The sequence below is a fragment of the Rhamphochromis sp. 'chilingali' genome, assembly GCF_963969265.1.
Source record: "Rhamphochromis sp. 'chilingali' genome assembly, chromosome: 15".
Taxonomy (NCBI): domain Eukaryota; kingdom Metazoa; phylum Chordata; class Actinopteri; order Cichliformes; family Cichlidae; genus Rhamphochromis; species Rhamphochromis sp. 'chilingali'.
Genome location: NC_137942.1, coordinates 12981280 through 13001696, shown reverse-complemented (window position 1 = coordinate 13001696; position 20417 = coordinate 12981280). Strand labels below are relative to the sequence as shown.

Sequence of the window (20417 nt, the reverse complement as noted above, 5' to 3'; positions counted from 1 at the left end):
GTACCCATCCGTCGGTAAACTGTACCTGGGCTTGTTGCAGTGACCTGAAGTTACTAAACTTCATGAGTGTATGCGCTCACTCCAAGAACCGTATGATTATAAATATGCATATAAATATGCTACGATGAGATAGCTGACTTCATCTAACTAGCAAATGTTGTCCAGGCTACGTTGGTGATACAGTTTTTTTTAATGTGTATGATATTTTTGTCATGCGATTTTAAAGCTGGTCCTACAACCACATCCAAGAATAACATGCAGCTTATCTCAGAACTGTCGGTGAAAATTATTCTTGGAGCTAGGTTTAATTGAGCTGCATTTTAAAGAGGTGCAATTTCACAATTTGTGTATATTTTCTAAGTTCACTATTTTGTCATGTGTTGAGAAAAACACAGATTTAAAAATTACATGGTCTAATATTTACATTTAGCATAACTGCAACATTATTTTTTCGTTTGTTTTTTTTAAAGACTCGAAAGGACTTGAAATTCAAAGTTTCAGACTTGTGACTTGACTCGGACTTTTACACCAGTGACTTGAGACTCGACTCTGACTTGCCTGACATTACTTGAGACTTGACTTGAGACTTGAGGATAAAGACTTGAGACTTACTTGAGACTTGCAAAACAATGACTTGGTCCCACCTCTGGTATACAGCACCTGTATGTTTCCCACTTCCAGCAGAGATCAGGGTTAGCAGCTTGCGAATATTGGAAAGCACAACAACCCAACAGCATTAGGTCACTACGCTGGTGACGTTTAAGATTAGAATTACTTCATCTTAGCATCCAATTGGGCTAAGCTATATGATATGCTGAATATTAAAAGGCTCAAGGTGGCTCTATCAGATTTTACCTCTTTACTCACTTAGGAATATCTACCCTCAACAAAGTGTGCACCATCTCTTTAAGAGGGCACTAAGGTACACTTTCCATGGACTATCTGTATTTGGTAGAATAAATAGGTAGATTTGCAGATGGCTGAGCCTACATTTGAGCACAACAAACATATTGATTGCTGTAACTAATCGTTCAGATGAGACTATCAAGAACCACCAAGTTGCCTAGCAACATAGTGTGTATACGTGTGAGTATATGTGCTAATATGCATTTTTGTGGACAGCTGCTGTGTAGTTTATATTGATTATACATCTCTGCATTGTCTACCTTAGTGACCTTTTATTAAAGTGACAGATCTACACAACCTCGATTTTGCGTAGGATTACTTTAACAGTAACCTTTACACTGAGCCTTGAGTAAAATTGTCCAGTACTATGCCGTTTCCTGCCATGAACAAATGAAGGGCATTGTGAATGTGTGTAGATGGAGACTGTAGGGGCCACTAGCTTCCCAGCATGCAATGCGTATCTCAGAAATAGAGCAGGATAAGGCAGAGACCCCTGGGATGGTGGCACAGAGCTAAGAAAAGAGCTCCTCTGCTCTCATTTAAACAGGGACAGGTGCTGGAGGAGGAGAGAGGTAGGCCACACTAAAGACAGACAGAGAGAGCAAGCGAGACAGACAGACCGTTAAAGAGACATGCATGTATAAAGTATGTGTATTCAAATACAGCATGTCAAAGTTAACTCCTCATGTCCCAGTATTTACTCTCAGCAACAACCATGTCATTTACTGTAGTCTTTTAGACAGCATACAATTACAGGCAGATATTTAATGCCTGTGTCCCAGGTCCATTAACCTAAAAAAGACAGTTATGCTACATCAGTTTGCAGCCTCATTTTCCCAGAGTGTACCACTTTTTTCTACAATAATTACTGGGAGGAATATGAGTTTTTGTGTGCGAGTGTGTGCTTTTAATATTTGCCTCCCTTTTTTTTTCCTAATGCATGTTATTTCCCGAAAGACATGTCTTTGTGCTGAATCATGCAAGATGTTATTAAAATTTAGCTATTAGCAAGGCTAGAGAAGCTGATAAGAGGGGATGAAATATATTTGATTTCCTCTGGCTGGGGAGTCTAAAGTGTATGCATTTCACATTCTTGCCCGGGTTGTTGAAAACAGAAGAATAAATCAAATGGCCAAAGGGGAGTTTGTTTTATTGTTAGCCAGAGACAGGGTAAATGAAAGTCACAGCAAATATAAAAACAATATGATATCTACGAAATTTCTGTGCTTGCACAGGTTTTTAGAAAAAGCTCTCACTGAAATGCTGACATTTAGGACAGCATAATGGAACACACCCAGCCAAGCACAGGCAAGTTTTAAAGAAGAACAGACTGACCATACTGAGTCTTAAAGAGGCCAAAACATTCCAGCATACCTTCAGTGAAAAGTCAGTCATGTAGATCCATGATACTCAAGTGCACAAACTAATGTGCTGACTTTCACTGGTTAGAGGGAAACCACCAAGTATACATCTTGAAAGCTACTGGCATGGACAGCCGCAATAAATCAGTGTTTTCAATTGTGCATCAGGAGATAGAGCAGGTCATCTACTAATCAGAAGGTTGATGGCTAAGTCTCTGACTGCTCTCGTCTGTGTGTCAAAGGCCAAGATACTGAACCTGAGTTGCTCCTGATGCGTTCAGCAGAGTAAGAATGCATGTAAATGCTAGACGTAAAGCACTTAGGCATAGAGAAAAGTGCATGTTCGAATGTGTGTGTGAACTGGTGAATGGGTTGTTGTGCAATGTGCTTTGAGCGCTCGAGTAGAAAAGCACTAGTCTATTTGCAATACACATAGCCCATGTTATGCAGCAAGAAAATGCAGACAAGACAACCGATTCAATCTACCATGATTCAGGCAATATTTCAGACATGCAAAGTTATGTGTAGACTCTTAATTCTATTTAGGTCATATTCATTTGAACTCTGAAATCAACTGAGTAGAGCAAGAATAGCCAACACACCAGACTTTGAAGCAAGACTTTTTCTGGAAAAATAGGGAAACTTAACTGACTGGCAGAAATCTAACCAACCAGCCTTGAGAAATTTAAAAGAGGGCTTGTTACAGTGACGAATCAAAATGCTTGAAATTTCCGGAGGAGTTTAAACCTGTAAACTGCCTTAGCTACAGGCGTAGTCGTAAATAACATGCCTCTAGCTTCAAATGGATATAAACACAATGAAGAAGGGCTGGTTGGTTGGTACTGTTGTAAATACCTCCAGCCCCACAAACACCACATTTCCCTAAAAGGGTTGGAGAGCCCCACAAGCCTCACTGAGGTTATAATTGCTCACTCCCTCCAGACCTACATGAAGAGAGAGAGATAAAGTAAGAGTAGGATGGCAGACACAGCGAACGAAAGAAAAGAAAAAGAAATGAGGGAGGGAGAGCAGGTTAGTGTGCATGTTCATGCATGTGTGTGGGTGGCAAAGTGACAGGCGATGATTAGCCCAACCAGAGGAGGATATGTGGGAGGGAGTATGTGGGAGTAGTGGGGCTGGTGAGAGAGAGACTCTAGGCAGAGATCTACACAAGTGGATTAAAAGAGCTCTCATACTATATAAACACATAGAAATGGCACATGGTTTATGTACAAACACACAAAACGATGTAAAGTATAAAAGGCATGAATGCACATGGAGTACAGCGCACACCAGGGTGGATTCCTGTGGGAACACGCTTTGTTGTCAAGGTGTTGTAAAGAATCAAGCTAGGCTACACTGTGTGTTGATTTGATAATGAAAACAGGCAACAGAGGCAATCATTTTCACAAAGTAATTTCATCCCTCACTGTGCAAGTGTGTGTGAGGGGGTCAAAGATGACAGGAAAAAATAAAAAGCCAGGAGAGAGGAAGGAGATGGTTAGCATCTGCAGACTCTTAGGTGTGTAGGCGGGACCGTTTGCGCCCATCTCTAACTGAGCTTTTAACAGGCTTTAAAGAGGTGCAACAAGAGCTCAAACTCATACGTGCATGTGTGAACATGCGCAAACAAAAAGAAAACGGGGGGAAAAAGATGCAGATTACCTTTAAAGGACATTGAGCCAGTCAGCTCAAACACAGCTAGTCCACAGAACAAATCAATCCGTTTTAATGGATTCTAGCTTGCTAAGGTAGAATCCATTAAAGCACTCACATCAACTGCATTTCTTACAAGCCTGATTTTACACTTTTGTCTGCTTCTATACTTCCATACTGGAAGCAGAAATTTTGTGTGCTCTCAATTTTAGCACACAGAGGCTGTGGTTTATATGGGTAATTGAGATGCTTCCGGTCTGTGGATATTTTAGTGTTCTACCACCAGCCAAACAGGAAACCCACGGCTCTGGGGCCTAACCCTGTACATACAGTTGAACTTCAGGTCATTATATTGGACGTGACCTCAGGGTGGGGACTCTAAAATGTTGCAAGCAACCGGTTGGAAAACAAAACACTAATTCTTCCTGTGGAAAACACAGAAGCACGTAGAGAACCGCTGGGTGTAACGCACACATGATATAAGAAACAGACAACAAACAACAGGATGCATTATATTTAATTACATCACAATCTTTTTCTTTTTTTTTTTTTTTCAAACTTAATGAGTGAGAATCTCAGTCTTTGCTGTGTCTAGATGGGCAGACAAGAATGGGCAGATATTAAGACAGAAAGGTTTAGTCGTTTAAATATCAAGTTCTTTTCCAAATCCTCCTTGAGGCATAGGTTTTCAGTTGTCTCATACACACGGAAATATCCTACACACAATGGTCTATGTACAATTTCCAAATTTGGCAGCTTTATTTCCGTTATGAATAGGATTTAAATCAAATCCCAGCACACACAGAAACTTCAAGCACATTCAATAATGTGTATTTTTAAGAATAAGGTAGAATTCAGTGCTGTTACAGTCCAAGTGGTTGGTGGTGCAAGAGGAGATTAGACCAGCTGTCAGTTAGACTACATATATTCTTCTGTCTTTGTGACAACTTCAACCGAGGTTGTCTGGTCACAAAGAGCCAGCTACTGTAAGCAAGGCCGGGTTCAGCATGGAAGTACTCAGAGGTGTGGACTCGAGTCACATGACTTGGACTCGAGTCAGACTCGAGTCATTAATTTTATGACTTTAGACTTGACTTGAAAAAATGTTCTAAGACTTGTGACTTGACTTGGACTTGAACCGGTTTACTTGAAAAGACTTGATATTTCACCCCAAATATAAAATTTAACATGCATATTATATAGAGATTGAAAATGTGACGTCATTCACGGGTAGAACCGCAAAGGATTCTGGGAACTCGTGGCAAGCGGTACTAGCGCACGCAGGCTTTCAATTAAAATCAGTCACACAGCGATAAAAAGAAACACAAAAATGTCAAGAAGCTGTTGTATTATTAACTGCAATAGCCGGTCGCATGACAGCCACGGGAAGCCGACGGGTAAAGAGATCGGTTGTTATCGGATTACGTCGTGGAAGAGAAATTGTTCGAGCCATGTTTCCGAAGTAACAAAGAGGCGACTGGATTGCAGCCATTCAAAGATCAAATATAACGTCCTAGAACACTCCAGCTCACAGGTTAGTCTGCTCCAAGCATTTACACAAAGGTCAGTCTGCTGTTGTAGTTAATGCGTCATTTTTCTTAACATAATTGGTGATATAGGTTACAAGCAAGTCTGGCGCTGAACAGAAATTGTCGCGCTATGCTCCTTTATTTATTGTGCATAAATAGTGAATTGTCCTGACACAATATTGCGTTTCGCTTCTGTTATTATGGTACACTGACAAAAATATATACTTTTATTCACAGGATAAAACAGGTTTTTTGTATCACTAATTGCCCAGTACGATTACAGCATACAATATTATTGTCACTGCTACATTTCTGTGATGCTACCAGAAATTATTTCCACTACTAATTAATTACCGTTGAGCTCAAAGGTTATATTAATAAACGGTTAACGAATGTGTATTTATGAAGACGATTTGTGAGACTGGTAAACTTATGATACGTACGATGGTCTTTACTTTCTACACGGTGCATTTCAAGGTCCTGCACCCATCCGTCGGTAAACTGTACCTGGGCTTGTTGCAGTGACCGGAAGTTACTAAACTTCATGAGTGTATGCACTCACTCCAAGAACCGTATAATTATAAATATGCATATAAATATGCTAAGATGAGATAGCTGACTTCATCTAACTAGCAAATGTTTTCCAGGCTACGTTGGTGATACAGTTTTTTTTAATGTGTATGATATTTTTGTCATGCGATTTTAAAGCCGGTCCTACAACCACATCCAAGAATAACATGCAGCTTATCACAGAACTGTCGGTGAAAATTATTCTTGGAGCTAGGTTTAATTGAGCTGCATTTTAAAGAGGTGCAATTTCACAATTTGTGTATATTTTCTAAGTTCACTATTTTGTATGTGTTGAGAAAAACACAGATTTTAAAATTACATGGTCTAATATTTACATTTAGCATATAACTGCAACATTATTTTTTCGTTTGTTTTTTTTAAAGACTCGAAAGGACTTGAAATTCAAAGTTTCAGACTTGTGACTTGACTCGGACTTTTACACCAGTGACTTGAGACTCGACTCTGACTTGCCTGACATTACTTGAGACTTGACTTGAGACTTGAGGATAAAGACTTGAGACTTACTTGAGACTTGCAAAACAATGACTTGGTCCCACCTCTGGAAGTACTGCTGTGAACTTTGGAATCAATAGAAATCCACACAAACGCTGTGAGATATAGAAATAGAGAGAGCGAGAGGATCGCTTGCTGAATAAAACATCCTGAAAGCACTTTCATGTCAGTCCCTGTTGGCTGGGCTGGAGGAAACCCAAACTGTATCTCAGCTCCACAGCAACAAAGGCCCCATCAAATCAACAGCTACTTCTGCGCAGATCAAGCAGCCGAGTGCACAATCAGTGCAAAAGGGAATCTCTTCAAACATGAGCTGATTTCCCCTGGGCTGGGGACAGCAAACACACGCACAGACGCACACGCACACACACACACAGAAAATCACTGATCACCTAGGAAACTACTCACTACGAGAGCACCAGGTGTTGCTTTTCCAATTGACCTCTATGTTTGCAACCAGAATGCTCACATCCAGACACAACTAATTGACATGACATAAGCACTTAATCTAAAGAGCAACACGTCCAGTATACGCATACATTTTTCCACAAAATGAAAGCATGCCATGCAGGAAATGTATCAAACTGGCACTCTCCTACCAAAAATCTAAAAAGACTTTATACTTTTCAGCTTGGTTGAAAGCATCTAACTATGTATGCTGTTGAAAATGACAATGTTCAGCCCGAGCCTCACTGTGCTGCTGATGATACTGCACTCATCATTGTTTTGTTTTTCCTTCCTAGAACATTTCCCTATGAAAAGGAAGCCCGTGTAGTGAAGAAGTCATTTCCTCCATGAGTGAAATGACTAGATTAAAAAGACTAATTAAAAAGCACCTTCTCTATCAACCCACATGTTTTCTTCTTAAATGCTACTCAACTGTCACATTATTTTATACACAGAAAGTAGAGATGGCACGATACCACTTTTTTATGTCCGATACCGATACCGATATCATAAATTTGGATATCTGCCGATACCGATATGAATTCCGATAGTGTTTTTTAATCAACAAAACTGTTTTTTAAAATATCTTGCTGCATTTTGCAAGTCTGCAAGTTCATACTCAAGTTTAAAACAACAACTACACTAAAGCTATTCTGCTATACCTGTATACAAAAAAAATATTTCATAGTTCAGCAATACTGATCAATCTAATAAACCTACACCATCCTCCCTATTCTGGTATTTTAATGAGTACTTAGCGTAAATATTAAGCAACCTAACTAATAGGGTTCCAACTCCCAGCAACAACAAAAATAAAAAAATAAAAAAATAGGGAACCACCCCTCACGCGCCACCTCATGATGCTTAATCAACGTAATCAACCTTAATTTGATGCAGTGTGAAAAAAAATGCACAGAAATCAATTATTTTTCAAGAAATATTAAATAGATTCAACATCTTTCTTCAACAAAATTGCAGACTGCACAGATGGTACCTTCCCAAAGGAAAATGTACTATAGCTTACTAGGGTATATATATTAGACTTAATAGTCACTATATACAGTAATTGACTTCTATTCATTTTACATCAAATTAAAACTTTGGGTGTCAGATAATTATTTATTAACAGCTCGACATTTTAAATGAGAATAAGAAAGAAAAGTATGTCTTTGTGCCCCCTTTTCCCAGTTAATGCCCTATCGGCCCCCCTGGCTAAACTTTGCTAGATCCGCCCCTGCACAGTTACCAGCCGTCAGCTACGTAGAAAAAGATCCTGGTGTAGAAAGTAATATTAAATAAATTCTAACAACAGCTTATCAAGCTTAAACGTGCTGCTGTTGTTCAGCCGCTGGTTTGCTCTTTCTGGCGCAAAGTGGACCAAAAACAAACCAGAGAGACTCACAACAGAAAAGCCGATCAGCTGATCATTAGCAGTTTCACGATTGAAGTAGCAGCCGGAGAGCGAGAGGCAGTCGCTCGTTAAGCTTAACGTGGGAATGCTTTACAAACATTCAGAGATGGACTTACACACTTGCTTTACTTCTCTCGGGGATAACTTTGTCGGAGATGAAATGCCAGGTTGCTAGCGAAGCTCCAAATGCTATCCAGACCACCGACAGGTCCCGCATGCCACAGCTGCTCTATCACGTGATGCATACTGCTCCGACGTTCTGAGGCGAGTTACGGCGTGTTGCAAGTTTTGTGAGGTGCTTTCATGATATTTAATGGATCGGATTACAATTTTTATTTTTCTCCGATATCCGATCCAGTAATTTAGGTCAGTATCGGACCGATACCGATACGTAATATCGGATCGGTCCATCTCTAACAGAAAGATAATGCGGCTTCTCTATAAGGCCAATGTAACCAGAAAAAAGGAAGGAAAAAATATAACCCTCCAATAAGATGGAAAGAAAGAAGGTAGGGTCATCATATATACATCACTTACCCAAGTCTTTGGATCCTTGACTCTCACTGGCCAATTCACCCATTCTGACCAGAGCATCAAAGTAGCCTTTGGCAGCAAATGTCACATCTAGAAGAAAATAGGAGTGAGTACAAAAAGAAATAAAGGGGTTATTAGTTTAAAGGTTACAGAACAGTCCATTTTCCATTCTGAAAAAAACCTCACAATGCACAGTTTAGCTTTGTGTAAATACAGGTGACAGCTTTCTATACAGTGATCTCTAGTTTCTCTTAGAAGTATTTCAAACAATAAATCTCCTTTTTTTCCTTTTATGTTCTGTTTCTAGTTTCATATGAAAAATAATAAATGTTGCACCTTTGAGTCAGAATAAAGTATGTGAGCATTTTTTGGGTCACTTCAGATAAATTCATTTTGCTATGAAACCACTCACTCAATATTTTGTAACACCTGGAAACACTTCCTTTGTCCATGTTTTAACAGCTTTTCCATGTCAATTTTTTGTGCCATACCCTGCAGAAGCCTTTTTTAAAACAAGTTTGCAAGTGTGCTTTATTTTCTCCCCTATATATCAGCGGTCCCCAACCCCCGGGCCTCGGACTAGTATCGGTCCGTGAGTCGTTTGGTACCGGGCCGCGAGAGTTGAGGCTCAGGTGTGAAATGTATGGTTTTCAGGGTTTTTAAATTGGTTTTCAGCGTTATTTTGTTATCGTTTTTATCGTTAAATCGTTTTCCTGGGTCTTTTCACGTGTGTTATGAACAAATCTTTTTTTCGGTACCGGTACTAGTTTTATTTTGTTGTATTTATCCACGACACCTTAAAGGCCGGTCCGTGAAAATATTGTCAGGCATAAACCGGTCCATGGCGCAAAAAAGGTTGGGGACCGCTGTTCTATATCATAGAGTAAAGAAAAGCTAAGCATTTATTATATATAAATATAAATAAATGTATATAAAATGCACAGGGGAATATTTATCTCAGGCCTCTTTTTGATCCACGGCCAATAGGTCACATACATACGAAAAAAAGAGAAATCAATAGCTCCTTGTTTCACAAAGGAAAGAGTAATGTCATGCTGTAAACCACATGCTGATAATCGCCACTGCACTTTTGCTTCTTCCATTCCATTTAATCTTTTATGTCAATATGTTTGAACACCCCACAGCAGGGTGACACAGTGACTGTGTTGGCTGCTGATTGACAAGCCTCGTACACCTGTATAGACAATGATTCCACAGGCTCCCCGCTAGCACTAATGCAAGGCATAAAGCATACAGTGTTTCTAAAATTCTCACATGACATACAGTGAATGCACATGGCTGTAGGTCTCGTGACCAATAAGGGGCTACTCGTGCACACACAGAAAGTTTGACTTTTGCTCCATGCATGCACAAAAACAATCAGTGAAGTTAATCCAAATGGGCAGTCGTTCTGCTTGTATTTGCTCTGCGGCTAAATAAGGAGTCGTCCTGGCTGCACAAATCAATATCCGCCTCAGCCACTATCATTTCAACTGCACCTGACCAGGCTAACAGAGGTCACACAGGGCAGAGTCAGCTTCCAGTGATTTCTGCCTTACTACCATGCAGTCCTCCACCAGTCTGACAATCTCCAGCAAATAATGGCCAGTGCTTTTTGAGGTGAATTCAACAGCAGTCCAGGTGACAGATGGGCCTTTGCCTTTCAGACAGCTCCCAGGTGAGAGGCACATTTACAACAATGTCCTGGCAGGGGCAAGCTATTTCTAGCAGACAGATGCAGCTGCCCTGCAATAAGGGAAGTCTCCTAGGCTGAAAGCCTCGAAGCTCTGCTCCGAGGCTGAGGGACATATGCTAATGCTAATCCCAATTACAGCTGAGTCAATGGCAGGAGATGGCCTGTGCTTCCTTCTTTCTCTACTGCATGGGAAAGACCAGAGAAATAAGAGCAGAGCCTTCAGAGCATCATAGCTGAGTCCTCTTCGTTATGTCAAACAGGCCTCCTGCCTGCCTTGATGTGGAAAGTGTGAATGTGTGAGTGTCAGTTCATGTGAGTTTGCACATGTGTGGTAGGGGGGGTTGTGAGAGCTCTTGCAGATCTCCCAGCAACAGACACTTTCTTTTTGCTGATGCTGCTGCAGCAGCACGTGTGATAGTGTCTCTGTAACTGAAGAATGGCTGATTAGATAAGCTGGATCTATACGGGTGGGTCTATCTAATGAAATGTGTGATAAGGGGTTCAGAGAGACAGACGGAGAGGATTATTGGATCTCTGATTGCACGGCAGGCAAATGGTAGGGGAGGGGTTTATTTGAGAGCTACTGATCCTTCACTCATCCTTCACTCTGAGGAGGGATAACACATCTTGATCGAGATAGTAAAGATTTTCTGTAAGTGTGTCAAAATCATCATATTGTCAGGGGACTTGTATAAAAAATTACAGGCTCTGTTGGCTTGGCAGTTAGACTCGGTCAGTCGCAGCATTTGTTGCTTTTACACTTACCAGCCACTGTGAAATTCACTGACTGAATGCTGTGTTGGAAAACCTGTAATACTCTAATACCCAGACCAAGCAGGCCTATCAGTGAAGGCTTTTGGCATTTCTGGTGTGGGATAATTTCAGTGATTGCACCATATGGATATGGTGTGCACTCCCATCCCCAGCCCCCTCAAATGAGAGCTGCTTAGTCCTTTGGGTTTAGCCAATTCTGCAAAGTGGGTCTTTAATGGCTCTGTGAGAGCCTACCAGTCTGTTTCCTACTTAAACCAAAGACAGGATTAGTTATTGTGCATCAACGGAAAGAAAAAGACTTGTTAGAGAAGAGAACATCCTTAATGGTAGGATGAGTTGGACTGGCAGAGGGAGGTCTTGTTATGGTTGAGGAACACATTGTATGACAGTCTTTTTAAAACTAATTTTTCACACATGCCCTACAATGCCAAATTTTTCTAAACAACGCCCAACAAGGATTTATGTGAGAATGCAAATGCTGGACACAGTCAGATTGAACATGAACTGGTCTTTAAGCTGCTACCTCCCGCAAAGTCCATGTGATGTGGGAATAATGCCTGCACAGTAACAGTTGTGCAAATTCACAGCCAGCAAGTGGTCATCCTGCACATCCTACCTTACCTTGCCTAAATTAAATACAATACAGTACAGTTTCCAGCAGTGAGATAACACTGCTGTGTGCTACATGTGAGAAAGGACAACTCTGTACAATGTCCTGACCTGATTTTCTAAAAGCAGCTCAAATCAGGAAGTAAATTCAAAAGGCATGGCTGTAAGTGTTTGGGATTCCAACAAACAAATGCACAAGCACAAGCACATAGCCACACAGCCACACACACACTTGTTTTCCTTTGTAAATCTGACTGCTGACAGTGAGCTATCCTCGCTTTTGAATTAGATTAGAGGTCTTTTGTGTTGCTCTGACTACACCTCTATAACCATGTACAAGCAACGCCAGAAGCTCTGCACCAGATGATTAGGTCTGCCTATTTAACATAAGGATAAATTTTGTAGGGTTTTTTTGTTTTGTTTTTTTAAAATGCACAAAAAAGGATATGTAGCTAGATACATAAAGCAAGGAGAGAGAGAGAGAGAGAGAGAGAGAGAGAGAGAGAGAGAGAGAGAGAGAGAGAGAGAGAGAGAGAGAGAGAGAGTGAGAGAGTGTGTGTGTGTGTGTGTGTGTGTGTGTGTGTGTGTGTGTGTGTGTGTGTGTGTGTGTGTGTGTGTGTGAGAGATAAAGAAAGAGAAAGAAACAGAGTGTTTTCTTGGCTAAGTGCCTAAATCTGCAGTGAAACAGGAGCATGAAAGAAAAAAAGAAAGGACTTACTGGCAAGGGCCTTCTCATAGTTCTTCCCCATGGCAACAAAGTTCCGTAAGCAGGGATTGAACTGCTCCATAATGGTCTGAAAAAGAAAACAAGAAATAGATGGGAGGTTGGGCATTTACTTATCATTAGACTGTAAGTCAAGAGCAAAGACTTGCATATTGCTTTATTTATTCGCTATTCCACTTTTTGCCTCACATTCTCTTTATATGCAAAGCTTCTCCAGGTGCACAAAAGCAGTTTTCTATAAAGTAAACAGCTATATACAGAACACATACCAGTGTACAGACCAAGAGGCAACCTCTGGGGCTGAAATATGGAGCCAAAGACGACGTGCCAAAAAGCTGCAGTTCCTCAAATGATTACTGGAGGCTTGCTCCGAAAGCGAGTCGGTCCCCATAGACTGCCATGTTAAAATGCCCAACTTCACAGTAGAAATAAACATGTTTACAGCATAGTGCAAAAGGGGGTTTGGTGTCTTAACAAATTCAAATGTAATACGTCTTAAAGTTTTATCTTATTAGGGGTAGGAGTTACTGAACTATAGCTCTCGACCGTGTTTGTAGGGTTGCTGCCTTTTGAATGCCTGACAAAACATCCAGCTTACAGTGTGATTAATTGTACTAACAGCCTTTCCAAGAACTGTGTGCTGCAGTACTGGTTCAGTGAAATTCAAGCATTTTATTAATGGGTTTCTCATTTTTATAATAACCAGTCGCAGAAGTCATATCTTTTGTTTTGGCTGGATCAGTAAGCTACACTGTTTTGCTCTAGAAATACTGTATCCCAATACACTCCAAGGTGCAGTGTAAAATGCTGAGAATGCATGATTCTTGACACTTCTCAACACCACCTCCCTTCTCCTCCCCTCCTTCCTCCTGCACTTCTCCAGGGCTTCCTCCAATTAGCCGGTCCCTAGTCACATAGTCAGGAATAGCCAGGGGGGAAGAGAGACAACTACAACACTGCTGCAGCAGCAGCAGTCTCCACCAACCATCAATACTGCTGGAGAACACTTTATAATCTACTTCTAGCCTGAATCCACACAGTGGCAAAATAATATGGTAAGGTGCCACTAGTGTCAAGCTAAAACCCCATCAGCCCATCCTGAAAATCATGGGCCTCTTATCCTCACTCAGACTTCAGCATTTTTGCTTTTTCCTTCATTTTTCAGCCAGTTTTTTTCCTTATTGCTTTTTTAAACTGTGCCAAAAGTTGAGCAGCACCATATATGTATGTAATCCATCTATAGTGAAAGTCCAAATGAGTAAGATATAAACTGCCTATTATTTTTCTTTATCATAAGTAATTAAATTACTACACCTTTTTATGACTCTGCTTACAAAAAAAAAAAATTGTAAAACTGGAGCAAACTATAAGTAATAACGTCAAAATGCCAAAAGACAAGTCACCATCAATGACTCATTTACTCTGATTTACTGGTTTAGATCTATACATCTATAGGCAAATGCAATTTAAAAGGTATCAAACTAGGATATAGTTTTAAGTATTGGGTTAGACATTTTTTATTGTCTGTCAACAATATTCTTATAACCAATACCTGATAGACTTTTGCCCTATAAAGGAAAACCATAAAGGCTGAGGAGTTTGTAAAGTTAGAAAGGCAAGGCTGGGATGGATAGGACATGTGCAGAGGGAGGATAGTGGATATAATGGAGAAAGGATGTTGAAGAGGAAAAGAGAATGACCACAGAGGTTCATGGATGTAATGAAGTACGACATGCAGTGGATTGGTGTGATAAAAGAGGATGCTAGGGATGGGGTGCGATAGAAGCAAATGATCTGCTGTGGTGACCCCTAAAGCGAGCAGCCAAAAGAAGAAGTGATGCTTTATTGTAGAGGATTTACATTTTCAAAATGGTCAAGAGAAAAGAGAAAAATAAAAAGGTTGTTGTTCATTCATTATATTAACTAGCAATTTCACACCACTGCCTTCAGAGCTGTGCTGTGCATGTTTTAAAGACCTTGCTAGACCACTGTAATCAATGAAGTCACAAGTTGGTTTGCAGGACAAATCATGTGATGACACTATTCCTCAATTACCCAAACATCTTCTTCTGCGTTATATTATAAACTGGATATAAATACAACTTGTGGGCCACTACTGTGTATATATACTGTTAGTTAAATATCTGTGTAGGTTTGCAATCATCCATGTCATGAGAGTCTTGAGTGCTTTAAAAAGCAAACACCTCCAAAGGGGCCAACCCCCACTAGGAGTTAAATACCTGAGATTCTCCACCATTTTTTTACATAACTAAAGAAGCTCTGAAGGAAACCAGCAAATGTTTACTACCAGTGCTTAAACATTGCTTGTGCTGTTAATTATATTTCAAAGAAACACATCAGATTAATAGTAATTTAGTCTTTGCTCTTGTTTCAGTATTTTGCTTTACAGGGATGTCCCATATCATATTGTCCCTGCTAATGCCAGTAATAAATTTGCCTTTACGTTCTAGCACACTCGGGCATGTCTGAGAGTCAGAGCCATGCGTCCATCTCAGGTGATGATTTAGTACCTAAACAACCTCCAAGAGAACGAAGTACTTTGCAAAACATGCGAGAAAAATGTTCCCGCTAAAACTGAAAATAACAAACTTGTTTCACCACTTGAGACAAAAACACTGTTCGAGACAACCAGGCTACAAAAGGGGGAGAAACTAGCTAGAGATAAGCGACTCACACTTAAACAAATGCTCCACTGAGTACCGCTGGAATGCTCACTAGTTGTGCTCCATATACCAGGGAAAGAGGGCGGTGGATATAAATTCCTTGCTACTTTTATGTTTATGTTTGACTTGACTGTGTCATCGGATATATTGCTGTATCACTACTACTGCACTATAAACCCGCTGCAGCTGGCACCTTGTTTAAGAAAATTCACACTTCAAATTAGGTAGTCTGACATCAATGACAGTAGCTCATTGGAAAAAAAAAAAAAAAAACCCTTTACACTACTGAGGTTACATTGCTCAGTAGATTAAATATTTTTCTTCCAAATTTTCTGGAAATATTGTAATATAATTTTGAAGCTATACCCCACTCCTATAGCTTTATTTTAGAAACCCACAAATCTCTGCACAACATATGAAGTTTTTTAGCATTTGCTGTGGTCAGAGCAACACTACCAGTGTACCAGTAAGAGTTGTTCAGGATCCTATATTGTTTGGCTAAAATCAGAAGTCACAGCCTTTTAGAGTCCTCCTCCTCTTCTGTTGACTGAGTCTAGCTGTCAATTAAAATGGACTCATGGTAAGTCTACAGTGCACCGTGGAACAACAATACAGTGAGAAACTTTGTTCTTATACAGATACAAGCACACACAAGGCAACAACGTCCTACAGACTCTTCAGTGGTCTGCTTACTCTTCAGTCTGCTTACTTATTTTATTTTTTAATAAAAATAATTGTTTTAAATAAACTTATTGCAAAGTTACGATGAAACAATAGTAAAACGCATATTATAAATTATTCTAATGTTCTCCCCCCGGCTCTGTTAGACTAACACACTCAAAGGATACAAATATAATTGGTTGAGAACCTTATCTCAAGTTCACATAGCACCTCAATACAAATTGTATCCCTGCTTGTTCTACCTCTGGGAAGATAAAAGACAACCCTCAGGACCTTGCTAAGAAAATATTTATTCCTAAATTATTCAGTGCATCTCATTGAAGAGGTTACACAAACGTGTGTATCACAAATTCACAAATACATGTGTGTGTACTCGTGCACACACCTACATTGATACAAGTGGTTATAATAAAGAGTGGTGGTGTTTAAAACTGGTGGGAGGATTACATAAAAAAAAAGCTAGGCCCAGTACAGCATCATTACAGAACATTCTCCCACTGAAGAGGCCAAAGGTATGTGACACAAGCCTAGCTGCCTTTTCTTCCACGTTCCGAACACACACACACACACACACACGCACGCACGCACGCACGCGCACACACACACACACACACACTCTATAAACAGACAGTAATGCATGCAGCTATGGAGCCAATTTACAGTATTATGCGATTAGCTACTGATATAACTATTATATAAGAGACATGAATTACAATAGAACTTAAATGACATGTAGTTAAGGGAAGTGAAGAAGTGGAAAAAAAGTGAGGTAGTTTCTTTCTTCATCTCTTCCCATTGTTGCTAAATTTGTCATCCCAGTTCTCTTGTGCTACATTGTTACCCTAATTGTGACAGCTAATTGGGAAATGGGGCCAGGAGACACTTAAGGTTGTGCGACAGAGAGGCAGGGAGGGAGAGAGAGAGAGAGCTATCAAGTAGATGACTGAATAGAAAACTGTGAGGATGAAATATTCTATGAATTACGAAGAAAAGGTGTATAATCGGCTACTGTATCCCCCTCTTTTCAAACTCGTTGTATCATCTTCTAATTAAAGAATTCATAAAATAAGAAATAAGTCAAGGCTCGAGTCATTTTCTCCTTTTCTGAGAGGAAGAGTCTGCTCATTTTGTCACTGCCTACACGAAGACTGATTGAATTCATTATCAGCACTCGGAGCAAAAAATTAAGGGAGACAATCAAAGGAGGGCAGACTAATGTCTCCTGCAAAATTAATCAGATCTCTTTGACACCCAGCTGTGCTGCAGAGGTGAGACAGGGAGAATACAGAGAACTGTGGCGTGCATGAGTACATGTATAAAGGAGGATTAGAGGAAAACTTTATTAGGCGACGTAAAAAATGATTTCTTTCTGCGCACTAAACAAATCAATGTTTCCCCTCACCATAGCAGCAACAATCGAAACAAGGTTGATGCATCTAGATGGCAGATTCAAATTATGGGACATTCATTCATCTCTGCTCACTCTGTTCTCCTCTGTCACACACACACCTACGCACACAAACATTGTAATGACATGCAAAGGGGGCAATTTGAAACTAACACCAGCTGATTAGAACCAGGGGGAATCACGCGCAATCAGAAGCCAGGAAGCCATCATCTGTTCCCTCTCACCCTCCCCTCTCTCATTCCTTCTCACTTCCTCTTCAACATAGCAACTTGTCACAGGCCTAAAAAAAAATTTAATAAATACATAAATGCCCAGATCACATGAACGCTGAATCTGCCATTTACTGCATTTGTGAGGACTGTAAGGACCTATCACATGATGAGAGCCGAAAGAAGCTGCCAGAGCTGCTGATGTTATTAGGGAAGAATGTTAAGAAAGTGGATACTGTGTGGACTGACTAGTGGCAAAAATGCCATTTGCCTTTCTCTTTCTTAATAATGAGGGTGCATAAGCAAAGAATGAGTCTCAGCTGGAGGGCAACTGATACCTGAACTAATTAGTGTACTAGGACCAAATATTTTGGCTCCAGTGTGATCTCCAGTCTAGCTGAGTGCACTGAATGATTATTAACATGATGGGCTCAAGACCGTACACCTCAGACGGGACCTTGACTAAATCATTTCTTGGGAGAAAACCCCTTGCTGGCCAAACGATGTCTCTACAGTGTGGTCACGAAACCCAGACTGTTTAACAGGGATTTTTCTTTTCATATACGTTTCCTTTCATTGTCACATCGACCCATGAATCAAGGTACAAATGAAATCTTTAGACAATTAAGTTAGCTAAAAATTTTAAAAAAAGAATCTGTGATTGTAGCAGTGGTGCTGGATTTGAATATATCTGGGTACCTGTCAGAGGGTATTCTGGTTGTTTATGCTATGCCATCCTGGGTTTTTCTCCTAAGCCAGTCAATTTGGTGCTAAGGCTGGTCACAGCTTATCAGAAATCATTTTTTTGGTGTTAGAACTAATGAGACAGTTGGCATATTGGAAATAGGACACATGTCTAAGGGAATGCATTCCAAACTTCATCACATTTCACTAGAAGAAAGTAAATTCCATTTAAACGTCACACTTAAAATTAGACAACTGAGTGTTTTGACTTCTTGCGTATACTCAGATAGGATGGGCAGTTTTATCATTTGATTTAAAAAGAAGTTAAGACTTCAAAGCATCAAAGCCCTACAGTACAGTGACATTCCCAGCACTTATCAAGAGACTGTGAAGTACAAGGACTCTAAAGACTAACTGAAGAGCTACTGTAAATCTGAAACACAGTAAACTGCAAACAACAATGCAAAGCATGCGCTTATGTCAGAGGTATACGCTTTGAGCAGATGCCAATGGCCAGTTCGCAGTTTCGCATACTTAAAGCTTTACTAATGCTGCAGAAGGTACATCATGTGCTCTCAGTGGAAGCCAAGGTAAAAATCAAATCTCAGAATACCACATGAATGCGTGTGTCCTTTCCAAGTTCTCTTGAAGGGAGAAAACTTTAACATTATGAGCAGAAAAAAAGAAAAGTTTGTAGACTTCAAAAACAGCTCCTCCATTCCTTTGTTATGGAAGCGTGCACACTCAAGTGTTGCGCATCACTCATGTCAAACACAGGCATCGATATAAAATAGAACAGAGACGTTCTTCCTATAACAATGTGCTTTGGTTGCAACAACTCCTGACAGTTTCAGCGCTGGCTTTTATGTCACAGATAATGATGTTGCTGTGCCACACAAGCCGTTTACCTTTTCTAAAAATTTCAAATGTAGTGAAACAACCCAGTGCAGGTTTAGACGCTTGTATTAAATGTCATCCAATTTTTTGAATACGTTTTATTTTTATTGTGAACATAAACAGTGGAAATGGGTTTCATGCAGGTCTACAGTCATGGTCATTAGTCCAAAAAGACTCATGTCAGGAACTATGTAAACACTGAAAATAAACTGTTGCAAAAAAGCCTATAAATCATACATCGCTTCTTGCCAACAGTAGCCTACTTTCCATCCTCTGTCATGTAAACATGCTCCTGGTAAGATGGGAATAAAACGGGGAATTTATGATTTGTACTATACTCTTATTAACTTGCAGCGCAGAGGGTAAATATCAGCAGTTCCTGTGTGCTGTATTTGTGAACTCAGTCAGGGTTTGCAACAATTCAATGATAATGCCTTGCATGCTACACAGAAATAAAAGGGTTTGTCAGGTTAGAGATGGCCCCTACTGTAAATATCAGTCACGAAAAGGCACTTTGGCAAATTTCAGTATAACAGAGCAGACATGAGTTTTTTTTAAGACTCTTTTGGGGTCCATAATTGTCTCTAAGGGGTCTCAGATTGAGTAGGAAAAACCAAGCCCTCTACAAACAATTACTTTGTCTTTTCCTCACCTTTAAACTGAAATGTCCCCTTCTGTCTCCGCCGGACAAATAACATACACACCAGAGACCAACTATTTACTGTGTTTGTTTGCTTTTCTGTCATCTGCAGCTAGTGTGACCCCCTCATCCACCTCAGCATCAACCATTCAACTAACTCAGTGCAGACACTGGTTACCACAGCAACCGAGACCAGACTTATTTGCTAGCTTTATTTCTTTTACCAGCAAAAGATCCTTTTCCTTTTGTGGAGGAAAGGGATGCATTTCCCACAAATCCCTCAAATATGATTTTAGCTTTCAAATTGAAAAATAGAAAATGTTGAATCTGAGAAAATCTTTCATTGTATTTTAGGTTACGTCACTGGCTGGCTGTATAGGAAATTAACATTTTTGCACATCAGTTTGAAAGCTTGCGGGCAATTCTATAAAAATGAAGAAACAAATAAATACAATGAAAAACATGTGTTGTACTGTGCAAGCAT

The 20417-nt window shown here is 40.0% G+C and overlaps 1 protein-coding gene across 5 annotated transcripts in view; it reads right to left on the bottom strand.

Annotated features, from left to right (window-relative positions):
- Nucleotides 1–20417, bottom strand: part of LOC308410992 (BAR/IMD domain-containing adapter protein 2-like) — a 55792-nt gene that overhangs the window by 28364 nt on the left and 7011 nt on the right. For 4 of the 5 annotated variants that reach the window (XM_080904673.1, XM_080904671.1, XM_080904670.1 and 1 more), the window contains exons 2-3: nucleotides 12725–12800; nucleotides 8931–9017 (exon numbers count right to left, since the gene is read on the bottom strand). In XM_080904673.1, the coding sequence (XP_080760799.1) occupies nucleotides 8931–9017; nucleotides 12725–12800 (163 nt within the window). Of the gene's footprint in view, nucleotides 1–8509; nucleotides 8690–8930; nucleotides 9018–12724; nucleotides 12801–20417 lie in introns of those variants that run through there. The other variant, XM_080904674.1, reaches the window with a different exon arrangement.